This window comes from Cololabis saira, chromosome 5 (assembly GCF_033807715.1).
Source record: "Cololabis saira isolate AMF1-May2022 chromosome 5, fColSai1.1, whole genome shotgun sequence".
Taxonomy (NCBI): Eukaryota; Metazoa; Chordata; class Actinopteri; order Beloniformes; family Belonidae; genus Cololabis; species Cololabis saira.
This window is the reverse complement of record NC_084591.1, coordinates 28,654,302-28,679,585: the sequence shown is the minus strand read 5'-3', so window position 1 is coordinate 28,679,585 and position 25,284 is coordinate 28,654,302. Positions and strand designations below refer to the sequence as shown.

Genomic DNA, 25,284 nt, shown 5'->3' with positions numbered 1-25,284 from the left:
TCTTAGAAATTATTTGTTGCTGTGTGGAGATGATTTATTGATCTCAGTGAATTCACATACAGTTTCTCACAAGATTTAAGGTAATAATGTCACATGTGACCGATGGATTTGAAATAAAACAATCAAGAGTCAAAGTCTTGACTTGACTTTAAGACTTTAATCTAAGAGGTTTCTCAAAAATACGGCAGTTATGATTCAGGCATTACAGCCATTTTAAGTAAAGTACCTACATTTTGCCACTGCTTTTTAAGTATTTGGACAAAGTGACCATAATCTTTAATACTCACCAGATTCTACAAATACTTGTGGGTCTAACTGTCGACTAGTGACTTTCACAACTAGAATATTTCATTCAACAAATATTACAAACGAACCCACAGAGATTCATTGAGGTGTTTCAATCAAACAATCTTGGTCATTTAAGAGTTCGGAAGTCTGAGGGTTCGGGGGAAAATTAACTTTCAAAACAGGACTCTTTTACAAGAGGTTCTGCCTTTACCAGGAGACGGCAAACAACAAGAGTCCATGGCGTAGGTGTGTGGCGTCTGCAATGAGTACTAATTACAGGAGAGGTGCTATGCTATTTTCTGTTGAGATGCCAATTAGTGCTTTTGACCTCCCCCAGGAATGTAAGAAAAGAAAAACAGCTAAAAGTGTTTGTTATTAAGCTCAACTGAGGAAAGGTGCAGAACAACTTAACAGAATCCTTTTAACAAAGATGAGAGAAACTTGACTCGAGGCAAAGCCAATAAATGGGAGAAATATACATCTCATAATGACGAGTGGGGTTTCAAAAGTGGGGAAGAGTTGCAGTATTGTTATGAGTTTAATGTTTATGAGTCTTGTGGATTTTGATGCTCAGAAACCTTTTAGGTATAAAAAAATGAAGACAACAAAGAAAGAAAAAATGGAAACCCTTAAGAGCAGGTTTGACGTACCTGTCCAGCAGCTCCCAGTCCTCTCCACCCCAGCGGTCTTTGAACTCCTCCGTGTTCATGCCTCCAACCTTGTCGAAATCAGACTTATAGATTCCAAATAGGCCAAAACCATTTACCTCCCAGTAACCTTGGAGATCAAAAAAAAAAGATTTGATTTGATTTGTTTATTTGCACAACATAAAAACGGTACAAAAGTTGAAATGAACATAAAAGCATGAAAATATGTGCAGGTGAGAAAGGAAGCCCTAAATGGGCTTATTCAAAGTTCTCACCAAGAAAATACATTATATTGTAATAATAGTAAGAACAAAAAACAAAAAACAGCGTTCCAAAAAGATGGATATTTACAAACAAGCAATTTCTCGGTTGAATGAGTGTGTGTTCTTGCATGTGAGCATGCACATGTAAAAAGCATGCATGCACAAAAAAAAAGAAAGTCAGTCTCGTAGTTTGATTCCACGAAACTGAGCATTGATGTTTGCTCACAAGGGAGCATTTTAAGTGTTTATCGGTGCCACCACCTTACCGTTTGGCTCCAGCGGTGAACTACCGCAGCTGAGTCTCATGACGATGGGAGCAAAAGCGAGTCGTCCTTCCACACAGTGCTTCCTTATGCTTTCCAGGATGTTTAGAGGGAAGTGGATGTGCAGATCACACAGAAACACGATGCTGTGACTATCCTGTTGGAGAAAAAAAAACAAAACATCTTCATTACATTCAAATAATCTACAAATATCTATTTTGTTGGGGACGAAGAAAAACTTTGCGAAAACACATTTTTAAATATGAGTGACTGTCCTCGTGTGCCTAATAAGGGATTTGAGGATTAAAGAAAGTGGAGAGGTGTGTGCTCAGCATCAGCGACTTGTCTTTACTAAAGAGCCCAGAGATCATTTAGATATGAGTGACAGCTCTGCCATCCCACAATGACAGCAGGGACAGCCAGCTGACAGATCTACGTCTGTCCAGATTTCCAGCCGCTCCAAACTCCCAGTGGGTTGTGGTGTGAGTGTGTGTGTGTGTGTGTGTGTGTGTGTGTGTGTGTGTGTGTGTGTGTGTGTGTGTGTGTGTGTGATGATGGTCAGAACGTGGTGTAGACGCAGATGCACATAAACAACCTGTTAGAGGGAGTGGATGTGACAGCTATAGCGTACACATAACTGAACTGCAGCTATCTGTCTAAGCAATTCCCCGTCACCCTCAGCTGGGCTCTGATGGAGAGAGCCAAGGGAAGCAGGAGGGGACTCAGAGATAAGGGCAATCCACAGCCCATGACAGACCAGCCTAGCAGTCACAAATTCATTATGCATGAGTGTTTTTTTTCCTGTCTGTCCATCAGCCGACAAAGGTCGCACGGTCAGCGTGAGCGTCCGACCTTCAGCGAGCGGCTTTTCCCTGCCAGCTCACATATTGCTGTCTCCCTTCTGTGTGTTTGTTTCTCTGACCTCGATGGTGTCCACTCCAATCTGTAGTCCTGCCGATCGCTCAAAGTTCCCTTCTCTTCTGAGATACTCGTATCTGTAGATGACAAAAAAGAAAGTGACTATTTTAAAAGCGATTTCAAGTGACCTTATAAACCAGACTCGAGGACGCACGCACCTTGGCACGCTACTCTCTCGGAGAGCCTGCTCGACGTCCATGTCGTCGCTCTCAAAGTCCACAATGATGACGCTGAAGTTGTCATCCTTCGTCTGCCGATGAAGGTTTTCCATGTCGGAGATGAACTGCTGTATCCAGCGTGCCTGGTTTTTCACTGAAGGACAGTAAAACCGAGCAAAAGAAATGGGGATGTCAGGAATTAAAGGGATAAATAAATAACGGGTTTCACCATAATGCATGACGCTGAATGTGCCAAATCGTCTCTGGGCGAGAAGAGCCTGTCACTGACCGGGCACCACGAAGTGCACCATGACGTCTCTCCTCCACTGCAGCATGACGGGCTGGCACAGGAGAGGCTTGGCATACGCGGTGCTCCACGGAGTTGCCCCCGGCCGGACGGAGGACCTGATAGAAGGGGGTGGCGGTGGGGTCGTGAAGCTGGTTGTGGCCGCTGAGGGAGGCGAGGCTGGTGCGGAGGCCGGGGCCGAGTCCGTGTTCTCCAGACTTTCCTCGCCCTGCCTGCCGCGGTGCAGCAGCAGGTAGATGTACTCTGACAGGCGCACCACGGTGCGACCCCTCTCCATCAGTTCCAGCTCCACCAGGTAGCGGTTCCCCCTCGCTGAGTCGCGGCGCTTCTCAACGTTGATGATTCTTAGCAGGGTGTAGATGCTGCAGCGTATGCGTCATAATAAGTGAGAAAAGAGCGATATAAATAAATATACTTGTAAACCAAAGCAATTTCTGAAATCATTCACAAAACTTGATGCATTGTTCCGTGTGTTCAGGGAGGCTGCTGAAACAATGCTGCTCTTCATGAGTGTGGCTTATGAAGGAGGAAAATACAACAGAGAGGCTATTTCACGCGATTAACATCAAGGTTTTTAAACATTACTGCAGATCTGAGTGTGTAATCAGCATGCAGAGGTCTGTTAATATGATGTCTCAGTGCGAGGGCATGACTTATACAGTCAAATTGCTTTACTTTTTACATAAACTATGCCATAAAACAGATCTGAGCGTGCAGAGGAACAAAAGCCCCGTTTTTCTTTCATCGTTCAGGGTTCAACCTTACCCTCCGTTGCGTTCGTTGAGCTTCTCCATGTACTGCGCCAGCACGTCCACCACTTCGCTCTCTGCCAGCTGTAGATTGCCAGATACATTGCAGCGAAGGTCGTTCCAATCAGAACGCAGCAGCTCGAAGTCCATCGGGTTAACTGAGAACGTCCTCTGCCAGTTGATGCTCTCCTCCGCCCAACCTGGACGAATCTCAACCTCCTCGTAGCTGTAGTCCGACACCTCTCCCTCCTCTGGTTCTGGCTCTGGATCAGGGTCAGGGTCAGGATTGGAGTGGTTTGTTTCTGGATCAGGGTCTGCAGGGTTGGACTTGGGGTCTGGCTGCTGCTGGGACTCAGTGATCTCTGAGGTTCTGAGGTACGACGTGACCTGTAAAGGACCATGGAATGTGTCTCCTGTTGTGTTTGACCTTGGCAGGGTGGCTGGAGGTGGGGGGGCGTCTTGGCGATCAGAAGATGGGATCAGGAGTTCTTTGTTGGGCAGGTCAGCTGTGGCAGTAGTCCTGAAGTCCCGGGACTCCCCTTTCCTCTTACTTTTCTCCAGTTGCTTTGCCACGGCTGCTTTGCTGGCAGATTTCAGAGCACTTTCTCTCTGAATGTTGGTGCTTTCATTGCGAATCGATGCCTTTTCTTCTTTTCCGGGGGGGTTAGGCCAGAGCTGAGAGGCACTAATGAGGCGCCTAGTCCCTGTTACCCCTTCCCCAGCATGTCCTTTAACACCCAGGTTGACCAGTCTAGTGGTCTTCCCAGTTTGGTACAAGAAGACCCCTGGGAAAATCTCTCTAGGGTGCCGAGACCCCTTCTCCTCCTTCCTCTCTCTCCGCTGCTCCCTCTCCTTCACTCTCTCCTTAGCAGGCCGGGGCCGGGTGATGTAGATCTTGTTCTCCTCCCTCTTCTCCTTCTTGTTCCCAGCAGGTTTGTTGCTGTTATTATGGGGGCGGTTGTTATGGGCGGAGTTGCTGAGGATTTGCTTGGCTCGGTAGGCAAGGGCGGAGAGAGGGGACTTTTGGGGGAAGAGAAGTGAAGACTTGCTAAGTTTATGTGGAGTCTCACCACCTGTCTCTTTTCCTCCGCCACCTTTTTTAATGGAGTCCAGGTCTGCAGCGCCATTGTGGACCCAGGACAAAGAGCGACTCTTGATAATACTGTCTGCATCAGGCTGGAAAGTCCTGGGCAGATCTTTCTCACGGTCACTCGTGGTGTCCTGTCCCACATCTCTCTGGGTCTGATCTCTCCCCCAGTCTCTGTTCAGAACCCTCCCCATCTGCCGATATCTGTGCTGGAATTGTCTCTTTTCTCTGCGGCGTATGACAATGTCGACTGGTCCCTCTTGCTCTTGATCGGGGGCTCCTTCCGCCTCCTCCTCCTCCTCCTCCTCCTCCTCCTCCTCCTCCCTGCCCACTGGTGTGGCCCCAGTCTTTGAGTGCTGATGGGAGGGGTTGGAGGTATGGCTGGTCTGACTGGGATGAGAGGGTCTTTTGGGCGACTGCGTGCCAACAATTTCTGCCTCATCCTCTGTGTCCACCACCTCTTCTTCCTCTAAAAAATCTTGTGAGACATGAAGGACATTCAAAATTGTTAGAGTGTGTACATACATACAGTATAAACAATTATATATGCAGTCTGGGGGAGGGGGGTGGCTGAGTGTGATGAGCATGTGTGCCTGCTTATTATTAGTTACCATCTGGATTGGGAAAAAAGAACGATCTGTCCTCTTCTTCTTCATCCATCTTCATATATTTGTAGAAACCAAACCTTGTAAACAAAATAAGACACACACACACACACACACACACACACATTAACAAAAGGTCTAAGTTTCAGTAAGACTGGTAGTATAATAAACGTAATATCTTAGTGAGAGGTCGTATGAATCACAGCTATCCAATTCACAGATGCTTGAACACTTCTGCATAATCAGAGCACGTGGTTATATATTTATATGTATATGAGACAGAGACAAATGTTCATTCGACTCTTTAACTGATAAAAGGCAAATGTTCTTACTTCTCCAAGTACATAGGGGACTCTCTGTAGAAACACTTGTTCTCTCGCTCCATGTGGGTGAGCCGTGTGAAGTCATTAGGGTAAACAAAAGATAGGTAGACCTAAAGAATAATTAAAGAGTTGGTTAAAAGTGTAATATACCCACAAATACATCTATTTACATGAAAGAAACACTTGTTGAAGTTGGAGCTAAATCTCCGTTGTGATCACCATGAAGCTAAAGGCGCTTACATACTGGTATACATATTGGCTTTTTCATACTGGCCCGAGGAAGAGAGGAAAATCCTGTAACACTGTCCTTACATGCACGACACCGGCATTCTGGAACCCGTGTGACTTGAGGTCAATCACATTGACCTCTTTCATTGGCTATATATATATATATATATATATATATATATATATATATATATATATATATATATACATACATACAGTACTCGAGTTGAGGGGGGTACTCGAGTTGAGGGGGGTGAGGGGGGATGGCATCCCCCCCTGAAATAAAAACAGTCAAAATCATCCCCCTGTAAAACTGCCACCCCCCCTTTCCATCCCTTATGTCATTTCATCAATGAATGTGGTTTTACTGCTATTTCAACATTTAGAGTCATCACCAGAAAAATAACTTATTTGACAATTTTCACCTGTTTCAAGTACATTTTCACTTGAAATAAGTAGAAAAATCTGCCAGTGGGACAAGATATATAATTATTACAAGCAAAAAAATCTTGCTCCACTGGCAGATTTTTCTACTTATTTCAAGTGAAAATCTACTTGGAACAGGTGAAAATTGTTGTTTTTTCCAGTGATGAGTCTTGTTTTAAGTGTAATGAGATTTGTTTTTTACTAAAATGAGACATTTTAACTAGAAATAAGACAAATATTCTTGTTAAGATTTTGAGTTTTTGCAGTGATCCATTTTACTTATCCTGTGAAGGACAGAGTCATATTGATAAGTTCAGAAAACTGTTTTTTATTGTTGTGTTTTGATGTATTTGATGTAAGCCCAGTGGATATTTAAAGCTTACAGAAGGCTGCATTTAACTGCTGCTATGTCATTCCTGCAGTATTTCTGCAGGTGTTTTGTTCAGTGCTATTATTTGTAATATATTATATTATTTGTAATCAGCACAAATTATCTGTCCCCATATGATAAAATCCACCATCCCCCCTGATTTTTTTTTACAACTCGAGTACTGTATATATATGAAAATAAGTTTCAAATACGAGCGCTGATCGTCCCTTGAGCGAAGTGTGGCTCCTTTGTTCTTACGACTATTGTCGGCACACGTACATCAAGATCAGAAGGTTGTTAAATTCTCACTCGGTTACGGTATGGGGGGATGGCCTGTTCATACACGACCGGTCTCTCCTTTTTCACGCCTTTTGGTCTACCACGGAGGCGATAAAAAGAGGTGATCAGATTTCACGCCTCTCAGGAAAGTGGCAGGCACCGTCACTGGGAAACGGGTTCCACAAAGAAATGCCAATATGTCAGTGCCTTGTGATATAAAATCAGTGTGTCATTAAAGCCTGCCGCTCTACATCATTCTGCTGTTTTGTAATGAGTCCTACTGTGTCTAAAAAAGAGACTCAGAGAAACCTAAAGATCTTCCAGTTCATCATTGGTCCTTGCAGCTGGTGCAGTACCATGTGTTGCCCTAAAGAGGGGAGCAGCGTTCAATGTCTGCAGCCTGACGTGTTTTTGTTTGTCACACAAAGAGATGCAATAGCGGTGGAAAACCTGCCTCAACTTTGTTCCTTCTTCTCACTAGTCTCTGTCCAAGTCCAATGAATACCACATTGACAATTTCTGGCAGGTTAAAACAGTTTAAACGTTTCTGATGGTCCCACAGAACACACAGCAAGAATTGACAGTTAAAACAGAAACTGATGCAGATGAGCACATCTCTCTTTGTTGACTTACAAACTGCAGCCCTTGGTATCTGGCGATGGGAAAATCTTTGACTACGTAGGTTGGAGAGTAGAGGCAAGCCGGAAGAACGTTTTCCAGACGGGAGGGGTTAATCATAGGGACTAAGGAGAGAGACAGAAATAGATGCATCTGTTTTAACCCCACGCAAGACTAATAAAGGTCAGAGTTGGCAGGTCAAAGTAGAAATGTTAGGGTAAAAAAAAAAAAGGAAAATCCTTATTAAAGCTGGCTTGATATAATGTAATGAATTAATTACTTTTCGAAACCCACTTGAATTCTGTCCAGAATCATGGGGGGACAGAAGTATATCCCGTCTGGCATTGAGGGGAAGGTGGGGCTGCAGGTCCATCACAGGACCACAGAGAAACAAACAGCCCACTCACATCCAATATAATTAAGAATCACCAATCAACCTAACATTCAAAACTCTGGACTGTGGGAGGAAGCCGGAATAGCCAGAGAAAACCCACACAGGTCTGATTAAATGACAGTTCAAAGACAGTGCAAGCAGGAAGCAAGAAACGCAACAAGCCAGGCAAATCAGGATGAGGGATATTTTCCAGAAAAAAGGAAAAGGAGACATTACAGACAAATTACAAGTGACTAACTTCTAACTTACTGCTGTAGAAGGTGTCCCTGGGATCTGGCTTCAGCATATCAGCCCCGTGCAGCATGGCATGGGCTCCCTTCGGACCCCGAGGCTCCTGTGGGAGATGGATGTGACTGGCCAAGGTCTGTGGGATGTGGTCCACACTGTTCATCTTCAAATTGGACTCATCTAAAAAAGAGACAGAGGTAGAAAAATGGAGCAGAGGAGGAGGAAAGGAAGATTTATTATTGCACTCATTATTTTTCAGGCTATTAACAATAGGAAAGAAAGTGAATTTCACTGCTAAAAAGATACTATTTCATCTTCATTGTCATCAATCTTTAGTATTAATGACAGCATGGGAAAGAAAAAAGGTAACGAGAGGCAGAGGAGAGGGAAACAAAGGAACTGGAGGAAGAGGAGAGCACTAACAAAATAAGAAAAGAGTGGATCAAAGAAGTTGTACGCAAAAGAAGAAAAATAAAAAAAAGGCTACAAAGCAGAGTCATAATTACATCAATCGATAAGGAGGGAAGGAGGAGAGAGCATATGTGATTAATGGCATGTCGAGAGCAAGGCCTGATGGGAGAAATGCCTTGTAATTAACAGGGTGGTCAGCATCACTTTCGTCCTCCAGAGGGTGGAGTACGCGTATTCAGTTTGTGTGTTTGCGTGCATTCCAATCGTAGTAAGCCTTTTAAAACTTGCTTTCATGTAACAATAACACATTTGTTGATCGCCCTCCTGATTTCCATTACACACACACACCTCGCCAATGGCTGGCTAATTATCCGTGCTAAAAGCACGCAAACAAAACTAAACAAAGGAAATACAATTTCCTGCATTTGAAAGATAAGCATGACCCATGAAAAATGATGTCAGTTCACGAGTAGGACAAAGAGAAACTGAGCTGGACACGGCAGGTGTGTGTCTGCGTCTGCTTTCTTGTATTCCCTGGTCTGCGGAGCAAACAATGATGAAATGTCACACATTAAAAGCGCTCCTCTGGGTTTCCATTGTATTTATTTTCAATGATGTAAAGTGGGGGGAAAAAAACAAAACAAAACAAAAGATGAAAGTATTTTCAGACTGTTAAAAAGATTCATTTGGATTTTTCCCCAGCAAAGTAATTTAGACCTCTAATGAGCTGTCCTTCAAGATGAAGACAATTATGCTGACATTAATCAGCACATAAATCATCAGTATGCTGAGCCAACTATTTCTAAAAAGAAAGAAAAAAAACACTGTGGAAAAAAAAGTCGCTGTAGAACAGGCAGGACTTTATTAACTGGCCCCACAAAATCATGTACTTCTTCTGTAAGTAATATGACGTAAACTGAAAGCCAATCAGACGCCTAACTGACCTGAGAACAAGCAACCCAGTGCATGTTTTTGGTTGTTTTTTTTTCCTCTGTCAAACATGAATAAATATGGAGTATTTTCCAGAGTGAGCGCATGGAGAAACCACTGAAGGCGAGGGTGTGACATATAAAGGGAGGAAGTGGAATTGATCGGTGCTGGAAGGAGACATTTGATGAGATGGTAATGCTCAAATCCAGCAGGTGACCTCATTTGCTGTATGAGGCCTCATCTTTCTCTGTCATAGCTTGTCATAAACAAGATGGCAGGATTTGGCAAACATCCACGGTACACTGCAGCTCTGCCCAAGATGACAACTCCACACATCATTCTCCGAGCAGCTGGCATTTTCCCCCGTTACTGATACGGAAGCCCTGTGACACATTACTATTCTTGGAGCTACAAAGGTTAAGCATCTACTCGGGAGCTAGTGTTTTCATCTTCGCTACGAAAGACACTTTTTAGAGAAAAAGAGAGCTTCAAATAACTTCAGTCCTCCCCTTCGCCCCAGATAAGGATGATGTGCTGTGTCTAGAAAGTGAAATCTGCGCACAGACTATGAGAACAAGTTGAAACAGGGGTAAGAGCCAAATACAATTTTTCATCAGGATAAAGAAAATAAACTGTTGTAGACTGAGCACCACAACAGCAGCACAGCTCAATTCAGAGAGATGGAATGTATGACATTAAACTGCTCATCAATACCATGCAAAACTAATGAAATGTTTGCTTTTTTATGGCCAATTTCTGATAGTACTTCAAAGTGCATTTAAAAATAAATGGTTGCATTCATTTTATGACTGCAACGGAGATGATAGAAGATCTTTCAGAGCAATGTTTATGCAGAAATGAGGAGCTCTTACCTGTGTACAGGGAGATGTAGGCTGAGTCTATCACTTCATATTTCAGACCAGGCAGAAATGGACGCCACTGTGTGGGAGCAGAGAGTGAAAGAAAAGCGATTGAGTGAGAAGAGAAAACTAAATGCCAACATGCGCCAAGTAAAAGGTGAGCAAGAATCATTCATCACTGTTTGCCGGCTAAACTGTGACATTCTCTGTGTTATTGATCCGGGCAACATCGCAGGATCGATGTGGTGCCAGGATTTTGTATAAACACACATCCTGAGAAAGCAGAGGAAGCAGGATGGAACAGGTCCCATACAGACACTGGCAAGAAAATGATGCTCTATACCGCTAGGAAGGAGGCAAATTAGTAAAAAAAAAGAAAAAAAAAAAGAAAAAAACGTTGTGAACAAAGAAAAGGCATGTATCCGACGCTGACGAGTAGGTGGGAAAAGAACAACTAATGACCCGAAAACACAGAAAAGAAGAGGGAAAAAAAAGAAAGAGGGGCAGAGTACAATTCTTTTAAACAGATTTCACAATTACCTAGTCAGTTCTAGTTACCCAGGATATAATCAAAGGAGACAGGTCATTTTCCAAGCCTCACTTTGAGAATACAAACATAAACACCCACCTCAGCCTTATGTAAATTCCTCCGCGTGTGTGTATGCGACATTCGCACGCCTAGTTATTTTTTGTGGCATTTTATAAATGAAGCAGGCGGCTCCAACACCAACATCGCTGCTTTCTACTACATCGGTAAGTGTATGTCAGCGGCTCAGGGTGACCAGGATAATGCACCGATACTGGAGCGCACATACGAACAAGTGCGCGCACATAAGAGCAACAAACAAGGACACAGTGTAGCGTCACGCTGAGCAGCAGCAGGAAGCAGCTCAGCAGGCCACAGAAGACCTCACCGTCGTGTCATTAATTCAGGGCGAGTGTCTTCAAAGGCAAGCTGTCGCGGTGGAAGTAAAGAGAGGACGAAAAAAATCCAGGCTACTTATGAGATCCAAAAAGGTTGTACTTTCACCCAACTGTTAACACAACAAAGAGAGTAGCACAGATTTACACAAAGTCTGGAGTGGCGGTGCAAAGTAAAACCAGCGACTGGGAATTTGGCTATAATTCATTTTTATGTAACGAATCCCACCCCGTTGCGTAGTTCGAGATGTTGTAATAACTTCTGTAAGCAAGGTCTGGTGTCAAGGAATTACACCCCTAAGAGGACATGGGTGGGAGGGTGTGGGAAGCGAGTGATGCTCCAAGGATGAGGGAATCCTTTCCACCGCTCCTGTTAGCTGTTCCTCGCAGATGAAACACACTACAAATTGGTTGCTCAAATGTTGAACATTTTAACTGAATTTCTAACAAACCTTCCTTTTAGCGTAACTGTCAACATACCCCCCACTCCATAACAAGAGTAATTTCAACCCCATGAGCCTCAAAACTAACTAAATCAGACCAGCTGCAATGTCAGCACACGCATAAACATAATGGAAGAGTTAATCATTTAATATCTCAGATTTTAACCCAGCACATGGCTTCATGTCACATTCCCAGCTTCTTCACGGGCAGAAAGATTAAAAAGTTTTACACAAGATCATTAGATTTTCCGAGGATTTTTGAAACAAAGGCCCAGACCTGACAGTTTAGTCATATCAGCGTATGGCCAAACAGATGGATACATATTTTATGCTCCTTTGAGATGTGTGGGTAACCTATGTAGTGTACTCCTGCCACTTGCGACTAGAAATCATTGCAAAGTTCATCCTTGTCAAGACTCAGAGGAGCACGACGCTGCAGAGAACATGAACCAAACTGATATTTCTACACTTGTGGGGCCAATTTCACAGTGGCATTAAAATTCTCTGTTTCAGGTCTGGTATATGTGGTCATAGAGCACATGAACATCCAATACTTTTTGTGAGTTTGTGAGTATGGTGTGTGTGTGTGCTCTCTGCATGTTCAGGTGTGTCTTCTGTAACATTGTGTTGGCAGGAAGCAGCAGGAAGAAGCAGAGGCCTGCTCAGTGGCCCAAATAGTTCAACAGAGAGGAAAGGAAATCAATATCAAAAGGGGAAATAATAAAAAGTACCAAATGCAGAACAAAAAGACCCTGGGCTGCCTGCAGGGTTGTCTCATCTGGCTCGGCTCACCCACTGACATGAAGGTTTGTTATTGTTCAATAATATAGCTGAAAGTGGGGGCTGGTCCTTTTCACAATGTGTGGTTTTATGCCCATCGGAGTGGAACACTTCTTTCCATCCCCTCTCATGCGCATGCACACACACCATGTCGGTTATTTTGTATCCCTGGAGTTTATTGCTTCTGCGCGAGCTGATTGTTCACTGCTGCGTTTGTTTCCTTAAAGCCAATCACTCGCTTCAAAGCCTGGGGTGTCATGGATATGAAGTTGTTCTCTTAATGTGGCACATAAAAGACAACGACATAATGAAATCTTGACCTTTCCAAGTTTCTAGAAACATCGCTCAAGACTTGAGGCCAAGAACCATTAAATTTAAATCACTACTTTCATGCAGTGTTTCCCTAAAATTTGCTAATACATATATATATATATATATATAAACCTTTTGATACTATTATTTCAACTTTTGTAGAATATCTTTGCATTGAGGACGGAAAGGTAAGCTCTATGCTTTCTACCTTTTTCTGTCTCCCTCTCACTGTGTCTCACCCACACACAGCTGGCTCTAGGCGTCTAATTGTAGAGCGATAACCAGAACAAAAAAGATCACTAGCAGAGTGGACAACACAACGAGACAGATGTTAACAAGCCTGACAACAGCTGCTTAGAGCAACAAGGCAAGAAGAGTCCAGGTGTACACTTCTGTCTTTACTTATTTAGCTTTTAATCACAGGGGTTTCAGTCCTCTTTTTTTTCTGTCTTTTTTGTTTGAGTAAAAACGATGAATAATAGATGCTATTTGTTCGTTTCCTGAACTGTACAATGTTTGGTTTTAGTTGAGTGGATGGAGAGAAAAGTTGACTGGCATGACTTTGATAAGAGGGCACTAATGTGCTCACAAAAAAACACAAACCCACATCCAGCTTCTCCATTGTCTTCATTTATGCGGTTGCCAGACAACAGTTTAACCATAGCAACTATAATATGTTGCCAGCAAGAATTATGTCCTGCCAATGTGTTGCAGAGAAGGCAAAGTCACAGCTAGCTAACCACTATGAGAACATTTAAAAGTCTTGAACTAGTTATAACTAGGTATAGTTATCTCTTTTGTTTTTAGTTTAGGAGCTTATGGGGTAACATGGAATATACAGCAACAACCTTTTCAACCGACAGCCAGCATCTGTCTCGCCTCCTGACGTTTTATTCTAGGACGAATGATGTTTGAGCTTACAAGCGATGGTTCATAACCTCTCTTGCTTCCTGACTGAGTGAAGGAAAAGTTATGACACATTTAGTACAATGAGAAGCGAAAGGTGGATTTTAAGACAGGAAGTAATGGAACGTCTGCGGCGCGGCTCCTGCGTGATGCTGTAAACTGACAAGTGAATGGCAGCAGAGCATCAAGGAGATGCTGAGGTCCCGATATGCCGAGCAAATAACCCTTTGAATAGAGCGCAGAAGACACCGGAGATTAATGGTATCTTAGATATTGTGGAGCAATGAAATTGAAAAAAAAGGATGTTGGCAGAGACAAAAAAAGCAGTAGTCATATAGAAAACGACATTCACAATAGCAGCAAAACAGACCTACATACAGTATTTACATACTCGAGGATAAATGCCATGCCCTATTTCTAGTCTGTGACCTGAAAACAGTAGCTTTTTTTTTGTTTTTTTGTACTTTTACTTCATGGCTTGTCTTGTTTTGTCTTGCCTGGGGAAGAGGGAGCAACATTCAGCTGAGATGAGGAGGTGGATACAGAGACAGGGCGCTTGTTTGTTTTTTTTTCATATTGAATTCCAATTAGTCTTTTAGACCAGATATTTCATAGACACAAAAGAGCCCAGTAGCCGCAACCATCTCAAGTATGTCACAGTCAGCGACGCCCAAGACCTCTGGGGGAAGTCAGTCGGTCAAACTAACACACTAATTCACCTTAATCTTTCTAAAAGATATGTTGCTGCGCTGCAATCGCGTGGAAGAGAACTCTGACAAAGACATGCAGGCGCTTTGTTATTTAAAAAATAAATTATGATAAAAGCTAGTGGATTGAAGCTTAGCTATCAATATTACAGATAATACAGAGAACTATGTTTAAGAATATCAAAGTTTAATCCTTTACTTATGTCATAGTTTCCTTAAATAGCCAAGATGTGCAGGAGGTAATAACATGGATAAAAGGTGACATGATAAAAACAATAGAAACGTTTACATGAAAAGGAAACAATGGATGTGGTTGGCAGAGTACTACATATATTCCTTTCTAAAGCTGACATGGTCGGTCATGTGTGGGACTTTCTTACAAAATCCTGCACAATGACATGAGTGAAGACGGCATGAGAGCACTAAAACATTCATGAAGACTCACAGTGAGTGACTATGAAAGGTTCCAAAAGAGACTAACATGAATGAGAATAAGAATTAATAACATCATTAATTTTTATCTTAGTAGGATGTGCACTACCCACTATAAATCAGTAGTTACATCTCACATTTACATCGTTATGAAGAAAAAGATTGGGGATGACCCCCTCGCAATCACTTTAATTGTGCCGACAGCTGGTAATAGCGCCTCCTAGAGGATAAGGTGACAGGAAATGACAGTGGAATAATGGCATAACGAAGGCCTTTAGGTGGTATTATTGGATTTTTCAAGCCCTAATGAACATTGGGCCTGACACGCCAGATGTTTTGTAACAGAGCCATCTATGAGGTGGTATCTGGAAACTGTTGGGGAGAAGGTTGACACTGGATGAATCATCTTTGTGACGCTCTTTGTTACAGCATTTCCAGTTAAAAATAGGATAGGAAGAAGAGGGGCAGACGTGTCTTTTTAACTTGGAAAAAGCCTTCGGTGTGAATTTTTACTTGCTAGCTCTACGGAGCCAATAGCAGCATCAAAAGTAACATCATTCAAACAAGATCATGTAGTTTTTAGCTGACGTTCGTATAAAACATTCATATGACGAAGCTTAGCTTATCAGGAACATTGAAATGTGTTAAAAACAAAGATGAAAGGTGTGTTTAAAAAAGTAAAAGAATAAGGTGTTTTGAGTGAAAGTGAAATGAAGCAACAAAAACAACTGATAAAGAAAACAAAGAGAAAACCAATTTATTTCCAGGAAACACAAAGTACCTTAATAGCTGGCTACACGTCTCGTGGCCCACTGCTGGTTTACATGGAGCACTGAAGGTGTGTGTTTGCATGTGCCGTTCTGTCGCTCATTAGCGTGTGTGTTGGATTGTGCAGAGATACTTGCTATGGCACGAGTGCAGGGTCAATACAATCCCGGATTTTAATTAGGGCTGAACGATTTGGGAAAATAAACTAATTGCAATTACTTTTCCCAATATTGTGATTGAATATGCGATTTTCTTTTCTTCAATAAAACCTAATGGATGATTTTAATCTTAATATATGTTATATAAATTTAGAATAAAATGTTATTCCAAAGACTATGGATCTTAGTTTTAAGTCTTGCATATTTTAATTTAGCCAGTAAATATAATATACAGACTAATAATGATATAATTAATGCTTTTTTTTAGAAGGTTTTAACCAGATTACTTCAACACCACCAACCAACAGCTCTCCTACCTCAAGACAAAAATATTCAAATTGACAAAAAAATTAAGGTAATACGAATTTGAAAGAGTTATTTTTTTGTTCTCGCTCAATCACCTCTTTTCAAAGGCACATGAATTACCAATATCTTAATAGCAATCTGAGAACTGAGACTGACAACGTCTCTGACTCACACAAAGAAAAAATAAATAAATCAGCATTGTGCTGTAGAATATTAACAGTTTTAATCAGAGCTCTGATGGTAAAGTGTGTCGTATCCAATATCCCACCGCGAGAAAAGAACAATCAAGGAGTTTCATTGGTATAATGGTTGAAAATATTATTTTAATTACTAAAAAACAAAAACCAAAAAACCAAAAACGGACTTTCAGCTCCCTCCAAAGATTTTCTATTGGGTTCAGGTCTGGAGACTGGCTAGACCACTCCAGGACCTTGAAATGCTTCTTACGGAGCCACTCCTTAGTTGCCCTGGCTGTTTGTTTCGGGTCGTTGTCATGCTGGAAGACCCAGCCACGACCCATCTTCAATGCTCTTACTGAGGGAAGGAGGTTGTTGGCCAAGATCTCGCGATACATGGCCCCATCCATCCTCCCCTCAATACGGTGCAGTCGTCCTGTCCCCTTTGCAGAAAAGCATCCCCAAAGAATGATGTTTCCACCTCCATGCTTCACGGTTGGGATGGTGTTCTTGGGGTTGTACTCATCCTTCTTCTTCCTCCAAACACGGCAAATGGAGTTTAGACCAACAAGCTCTATTTTAGTCTCATCAGACCACATGACCTTCTCCCATTCCTCCTCTGGATCATCCAGATGGTCATTGGCAAACTTCAGACGGGCCTTGACATGCACTGGCTTGAGCAGGGGGACCTTGCGTGCGCTGCAGGATTTTAATCCATGACGGCGTAGTGTGTTACTAATGGTTTTCTTTGAGACTGTGGTCCCAGCTCTCTTCAGGTCATTGACCAGGTCCTGCCGTGTAGTTCTGGGCTGATCCCTCACCTTCCTCATGATCATTGATGCCCCACCAGGTGAGATTTTGCATGGAGCCCCAGACCGAGGGAGACTGACCATCATCTTGAACTTCTTCCATTTTCTAATAATTGTGCCAACAGTTGTTGCCTTCTCACCAAGCTGCTTGCCTATTGTCCTGTAGCCCATCCCAGCCTTGTGCAGGTCTACAATTTTATCCCTGATGTCCTTACACAGCTCTCTGGTCTTCGCCATTGTGGAGAGGTTGGAGTTTGTTTGATTGAGTGTGTGGACAGGTGTCTTTTATACAGGTAACGAGTTCAAACAGGTGCAGTTAATACAGGTAATGAGTGGAGAACAGGAGGGCTTCTTAAAGAAGAACTAACAGGTCTGTGAGAGCCGGAAGTCTTACTGGTTGACAGGTGATCAAATACTTATGTCATGCAATAAAATGCAAATTAATTACTTAAAAATCATACAATGTGATTTTCTGGATTTTTTTTTAGATTCTGTCACTCAGAGTTGAAGAGTACCTATAATAAAAATTACAGACTTCTACATGCTTTGCAAGTGGGAAAACCTGCAAAATCGGCAGTGTATCAAATACTTGTTCTCCCCACTGTAGCGCCCTTCAAGGCACCCAGAGCGCTTTACAGAGATCATTATTCATTCATACACATCCTCACAGGTGGTGGTAAGCTACGTTTTGTAGCCACAGCTGCCCTGCAGACTGACGGAAGCGTGGCTGCCATATCACCCAAACTGGGACGGAGCGGGATTCAAACCGCCAACCTTCCGATCATTGGACGACCCGCTCTACCACCTGAGCTACTGCCGCCCTTGTTTGTTCGTTTTCAACATGCTGGAACAAGTTTGCAGTTTTACTCGGTAAAGTAGCAACAGTAGCACGGCCTGCTCTGTACACCCGACTTGTGCTGGATCTTCCTTTTGTAAAAACACAAATAAACCAACTGGGTGGATGTGCTGTTCCTCTTCTAGACTGATTCAGCTTCAGGTCCATCTAGCCCATAGACAGTATGCAACAGTCTAGCCAGGGGCCATTGCAGCACAGCATGAAGAGCTGATGCAGTCTAGTGCTCTCTCACTCGCGTCACGTGACAACCCTATAATCGCTCACGCTGCGATTTAAAAAATTTAGTTTTATGATATTGCGATATTATCGCAAATGCGATTAATCGTTCAGCCTCAACTTTATTCCCACACCTCTGCCTTTCCGTAAACTTGCCATCACTAATTAAAGCATGACTTTCTTCTCTCTGTTTCTGTCTCTCCGTCATCCTCTCAGTCACACCGCTTAACGACCAATGCTTTCCCTCATTCCGTCAGGTTGCTATCAATGGATGCTTTTCATTAGGCTGGTGGAAAAGGTCCTGTGTTTCACTGACAAAGATCCAGATGGTGATTAAGAAACTTAATGAAACCGCATCTCACAAAATCATCTATCATGCCAAGCAGCTATGTGTTCACTCCAGAAAGAGTTTATTTGAAGATAATTGAGAAAAAAACACTGAAGCATGTGACTACGATGGAAAGGTTCAGTCAAAGTGCAGGTTTAGTAATTTGCTCACTCATCCTAACAGCTCAACAGTCTCTTCATTCATCAGCCTGCTGTTCATAAACACATATGCAGTTGTCTTCATTCCCCTAGGGAAAGTAAGTTTTATTCCAAAATAGTCTCTTCCTGCTTTTTATGTTGTTTATGTTCCACTTTCCTCTTTAATTCCTAGACAAAATAAAAAATTTTCATGATAAAAAGCAGTGCTTGTGTACCGTTTGACATTTGCTCAGTTTTATTTATTCAAAAGGAAGCACTGCTAAACAAATACACTCCCTGAGAGGATGGCCACCTTTAACAAGGAAAGAGCCGCGAATGCACACTATCTGCTCTTTAACAAATGAGTGTCTCGATTTGTGAGGATTTATAGGAGCCCTGGGTTTACGCCGTTGTGGGCTTGTCACAGTAAATCTGCTATTTCTGTCAAGGTGTGAAATGCATTCCACAGCTAAATTACACTCAGGGGCCTTTCTGAGACAGTGTTTTCACAACACACACATACACATTACCGGACATTATCTTGATCCGTTGCAAGACTTCCAATACTCCATTAAAATATTTCTAATACGATAAACCCGCTTTGATAGAGTAATGGGGGTTTTGCTGCAGAGAGCCAAGTAGAACAAATACAGAGAGATTGATTAATGCTTGATAATGATACAATACCAGACATAATCGATCGAGACTCATCTGGATGTATTCCTGCCAGGGAGTTTGGAATGACAAATACCAGAAGATGGAGACATCCTGCATAGATTTTTTTTTAATATCCCTACCCAGTTTCATTCATCATCCATCCAGGTTCCACTCTTTGACCTCAGATAAAGCCATCAAGAGTTCATTAAGAGACCAAAACCCTCAGCTCTGAAATCAGTAATCTTAAATGGATAATGGTAATAGATAATTCCCTGTGGAAAAGTCAAAGCTACACTATAGTTTCAATTGAACATCCTCACAAGCACTTTGTATTACAAGCACGTGCAGATAGATTAAATACTGTTTGGTTTTTTTAAGGACCTAGTGGGGCCTGTCCAGGGTGTTCCCCTGCCCTTTCCCCCAGACAACATCCTAACCCTGATTAAGAATAAGCAGGTATACTGTAGATAATGGATTGATTGATAGATGGCAACTACTGGTCTACATTTGAAAGTGGCGTGGCAGCAAAGTGGACACAGAGAGTGGGTGAAACTGTGTTATACAGCAAAGAGCCACTGGCTAGGATTCATCCCAGGCCAACCTGAGCATGGACCTAAGGCCCATAAAACATCCACACAACCAGCTGGGCTACCTGGTGCCAGAGCAGCTTCTTGTTTTCACCAGCTCTGCAGTTTTCCTTAGGTATATGGAGCGTGTCATCAGCATTTGCTTAATTTTCTGATTTTATGTTTTAATTAATGATTTGGCACACATTCTTTGCTCTGAATGCACTTTTTCAGCTGTACTGCAAACAGCAAGTTTTAGCCAAAAAGTTTCCGAAAAAACAATACCTTGTTTTATACAAACTGTTTTTTTCTCTTACTGACAACAAACAGACTGCAACCCTTAACGGAGCATGTAAAGACGTGCAATGGGCAAAAGTGCAAAAATATTTTACTCTCATTGGCATTTTTCCCATTTTGGATTGTACATTAATAAGCAGAATGTGCATGCGTATTTACCCTGACAAAGTGACTACTTTGTAAAGATTGTTTTTTTAGAGAAATCAGAGCTGCTCGTCTCTTTTTGGCATGTTACCTATTCTTCAAGGCACAACTGCTCCAGCTGGATAGAGCTGGATGGTACAACAGATGTACAGTATAGGTTCTCAGTTGTATCTAATCTGGCTATAAATAGGTCATTCCACAAGGCTGAAATGTTTGCTGTAAAACCCTTCAAGTTTTGCTTAGAGGCAGGGTAAGACATTTCTGGGTGATGTCATGTTGATATCGATATTTGAAAGAAAAAAAAATGTGGAAAGCAAGCTTTTTCCCCATCCTCCCTTCAGTGCTCCCTGAAAATATATGCTCCATTATGAACGCTCCAAAGCACCCCTCCCCCCTTCCCCACACCCGGTGGACGGCACAGACCCTCCCACTGTTGACGAATGGCTGGATCAACATTTATTATGGTTTGGGGGCAGGCAGCACCCACTCTGCTTTCACTTAATGGAACCAGGGGCGTGTATGAAGACATGTCCTTTTTTTCCACTGAGCATGGAAAAACATTTTTCTGGATTATAAATCCCATAGAATCATGTTTAGGGTAACTGTCACTCCAAGCAGTCAATTTACTTCCTAGTTTCAATTTTTCTGACAGAAACAAACTTGTCCTTACGAGTGGTTTTCATCTTAATAGTTATTTAGAATAAAGACTCTAATGTAAAGAAGTAAATTGACCAACTGCTCAAGATATATATATATATATATATATATATATATACCGTATATATATATATATATATATATATATATATATACCGTATATATATATATATATATATATATATATATATATATATATATATATATATATATATATATATATATATATATATATATATATATATACATACACGCATACACACACATACATACATATGTAGCCTCGTGACTGATGTCTCTTAGTTCAGTGGCATTTCATTCGTATAGCAGTCCGTCGGGATCTTTTTGGAAGAAATTGCCGCTATACACTCTTGGCTAAAGTCAAAAAAGAACATCCGGACCGTTATTAGCAACAAACCCAACAGCCAGGATTTGTGATGATATGGCGTAGTTTAAGTGCCTTTGACTTCTGTGATGGCAGTTTAAAGGCAGAAAAAGTATACTGAGGCTTTAGAGTCGAATATTCTCCCTTCTAGGATATATCCTTTTCAGTGACATGTATTTTTCAAGAAGGAAATATAAACCTACATTCTGCACATTACAAAGGCATGGCTGAGGGAAAAGACGCAGTCACTCAAACACTGAGAAACGCATCAGAGGCAACATAGAGATCATGTGGACTGCTGAAGGCATTCATAAAAGCAATGACTGCCACTGGACAGATGGCCACTCTGAGTTCTCATTTCTTTCAAAAATTATACATTTCCAAGATGACAGTGAATTGGTCAAATCAGAGGAAAGTTTGTAACTTTTTCTAGTCTGCGTCGCTTAGATAATTCCAATGTTATGATACACTATCTCAAACATGCGCTGCCAAGATCAGACTTTTAAAAATGACAATTATTTAGATAAAACACTGCATAAACTATAACTGCATAAACTTGCCACTGAGAAAAAAATATTATCCCCAGCTTCATCTTCACATTAACTGAATGTGATAACATTTTTAGTCATCTAACACATATAAAGTCCTAAAAGGTTATCAAACAGTGCTGTTTCTTCCTTCTTCTGTGATCGGGTTCATTTCATTGTAGAAGCCCCCCCCCCCCCCTCAAAGTACAAAATTATGTACACACACAGCCGATCTTAGATGGTTATACAAGAACATGGTAGACCAGAGAATGTTTTACACTTGAGGAAAAAATAGAGAACAAGAAGGCTTGATTAGTTGACGAGATGGATAAATATAATAGACAGTTGAGAACATAAAGATAAAAAAAAGATTTAAAAAATATAAAGAAAAAAGATAATCAGAGGGATGAGGACACAAAGACTTAAAGCTTAACCGAAATATATGGAGAGAAAATTGACTCAAAACATTTGTCTGTGCGTATTATCTGATTTGTGCGTAGTACTTGATTTGTGCGTTTTATTAGATTTGTGCGTGCGTAACTTGCTCGAAGTTACGGACAAAACGATCATTACGATTTCAAAAAGCATCCTACACACACAAATTGTTAAATACACATGCAGAAATCGCCTGATACACACGCACAAAGATATAGATACGCACAAATGGTTTTGAGACTCTTTTCACGCTTCCAAGAAGACTAACAGATTCGTCCGTACATGGTGCGTTTAAGGACTGGTGGAAAGCTGGGACATCTGATTTTTCATCTGAATCAAGCGTTATTTCCCACGATACCTAGTTACCTAGGTTAGGTATACCTACTTCAGACCACCTTAGACCACCGGGATGCCACGCCATTACTATCTTCTTACCTCCCGATTTGACCGTCAATTTTTCCCAGCCAAAGAAGTGCACCAGCTAGCGGTCGTTGCTTTAAAGGGATTGTGACATGAAAAACACATTTTTCTAGATTTTTTGTGTTTTGTTGGGTGTCTTGACATCAATTACACCCAAAAAACAACGAACTTTTAACATTCAGTGTATTGTGTGCTTTCTGGGATTTTCCGCATAACTGTGCAAAAACGGCGCACCTGGTTTGCTGGCGGGCCGTTACGTAACGGCCCGCTAAATCACCGCCCCCTCCACCCAGCTCCCTGCCTCCTCTCCTCTCCAGTGCACCATAAAGGCTGATTTATGGTTCCGCGTTACACCGACGCAGAACCTACGGCGAAGGGTTACGCGGCGACGCGCACCGTACGCTGAACCCTACGGCGTATGCTCTGCGTCGATTTAACGCGGAACCATAAATCAGGCTTAACACGGAGCTGTTTACAGCCTCTTCTGTTCTCATCAGCGGAGGAAAACTGCTAAGAAGACCCGCGGCCACTGACTGGACTTAAGATAAGGGGACACTTTATTTACATGCCTTTATTTTTATGATTGTTTGCTGTGGTTCGCCCTCCTGCTTTTCCGTGCATGCTTCGCCTGTCGCTCCGACGCCGCTGTGAGCGTATGGCTGGAGGAGGAGGAGGTTGGGAGGAGGAGCGGAGCAATGATTGACAGGAAAAGGGGGGAAAGGAAGCATTTTTCACGGCGCAAAAAAACACTGAAATAAAAAGCCAGGAAAAGAGAACTAGAGTGAAGTTTTTCTTGTTACACTCTTTTAGACACATTTGAGGGATGTTGGCCAAGACTTTTAATAGTGTTAAAAGCATGTTAAAAATGATGTCACAATACCTTTAAAACATGTAATTACATTTGTAAGGCTCATAAATGCATATCTGTCCATGTAAGGAGTTAAAGAATATTACAAAGTAAATATGTTATAACCATGGGGTGCTGAGATATTCTTTCTTACACAGGCCTACAATGTTTCACAATTCGTTACAAGTTTAGAGGAAACTAAGTATGGAGGGAAATAACGCTTGACTCAGATGAAAATTCAGATGACCCACCTTTCAACCAGTACTTAAATGCACCATGTACAGTACATACAAATCTGCGAGGCGTCTTGGAGGCGTGAAAAGAGTCTCAAAACCATTTGTGCGTATCTATAGCTTTGTGCGTGTGTATCAGGCGATTCGTGCATGCGTATGTAATGATGTGTGTTTGTAGGAGGCTTTTTGAATTCGTAATTATCGTTTTGTCCGTAACTTCGAGCAAGTTACGCACGCAGAAATGTAATAATAAGCACAAATCAAGTACTACTCACAAATCAAGTACTATGCAGGAATCAGATAATACGCACACACAAATGTTTTGAGTGGATTTTCTCTCCATAGAAATAAGACAGAGTGACATAGACGTAATAAATTACTAACTTTTAGGATGAAAAAAAATGATGCAAAAGCTCTCTATGAAAAGACAGCAACCCCAGCAGGGGTGCTGCTTTCGCCCTCATGCGAATGGTCACTGTGATGATGGTGATCACCTGAGGCTTGTTAGGAGATTCATTTCATACGCACACACCAGTGATCTCTTTTTATCATCTGCCCACCCGCTCGAAGTGCAGGCTCACACAAGGCGTGTGGGCCTTCGTTTGAAACTTCATCTTGAAATTAGGCCCCACTCATTTTTGAGCTTTGCCTGAGGTGAAGAACTAGTGAGAGAAAATGGTGCAATGGAGAGCCAACATAAATGGCTCCAAACAAACTCACAATGAATACATTTATGGAAAATGATGTGGAAAAGAAAGGTGCAAGTGGAGAGACGAGGGAATGGATAGAGAGAGTCCACATCATTTGGCAAGTAAAGACAGGGCAGGAACAACAGGGGATGTGATTGCATCCACTTTTGCAGAGAAGAATGTAAAGTAACACAGAGTAAACGTTTACTTCCATCTTTCTCCGGTTCTGTCATTATCGCAACAGTGTGAAAACGGGGCCAACTATTGAAAATAAATAAGAAATTTTCTGCCAGGACGATAGGTTTTCTAGAAACAGTTGAAACGATTTTAAGCCCGAGAGTTGAAGTCAACAACAAAACAGAAGGTGTTTATAGCAAGGAAAATCAGAAGAGATTAGGTCTAACTTACCCCAACCTCCACATGATCTGAGCCCTTGTCATCCTGCTTATGAAGGATCTCAAAGTAGTATCTTCTTGATGAGATAAGGCTAAAGAGGAAACAGAGGAACAGCTGTTGTTAGTTTTGGCTCTATGCAGAAAATTCTACTGCATAATACATAAAGTTTGTTATTTTACTGCAGAACTACCTGCCAAAGTAAAGTTCATGTACTTTCTGTGTGAAAATACTTTTATTTGAACATGATTATTGGTTACATATGACACAAGGCCACGTTTTCTTAATGTTATACTAATTAAAAACATTTCTAAAGTTGTTTAGCTTCCATCCATCCATCCATCCATCCATCCATCCATCCATCCATCCATCCATCCATCCATCCATCCATCCATCCATCCATCCATCCATCCATCCGCTTATTGAA

At 41.9% G+C, this 25,284-nt stretch overlaps 1 protein-coding gene across 1 annotated transcript in view; it reads right to left on the bottom strand.

Annotated features, from left to right (window-relative positions):
• b4galnt4a (beta-1,4-N-acetyl-galactosaminyl transferase 4a) overlaps positions 1 to 25,284 on the bottom strand; it is a 169,375-nt gene that overhangs the window by 3,506 nt on the left and 140,585 nt on the right. Inside the window, exons 8-19 of the mRNA XM_061721462.1 lie at positions 24,873 to 24,951; positions 10,365 to 10,431; positions 8,173 to 8,331; positions 7,545 to 7,654; positions 5,618 to 5,718; positions 5,292 to 5,365; positions 3,610 to 5,158; positions 2,827 to 3,206; positions 2,538 to 2,691; positions 2,384 to 2,456; positions 1,465 to 1,618; positions 939 to 1,065 (exon numbers count right to left, since the gene is read on the bottom strand). Of these exons, the coding sequence (XP_061577446.1) occupies positions 939 to 1,065; positions 1,465 to 1,618; positions 2,384 to 2,456; positions 2,538 to 2,691; positions 2,827 to 3,206; positions 3,610 to 5,158; positions 5,292 to 5,365; positions 5,618 to 5,718; positions 7,545 to 7,654; positions 8,173 to 8,331; positions 10,365 to 10,431; positions 24,873 to 24,951 (3,027 nt within the window). The remainder of the gene's footprint in view (positions 1 to 938; positions 1,066 to 1,464; positions 1,619 to 2,383; positions 2,457 to 2,537; positions 2,692 to 2,826; positions 3,207 to 3,609; positions 5,159 to 5,291; positions 5,366 to 5,617; positions 5,719 to 7,544; positions 7,655 to 8,172; positions 8,332 to 10,364; positions 10,432 to 24,872; positions 24,952 to 25,284) is intronic.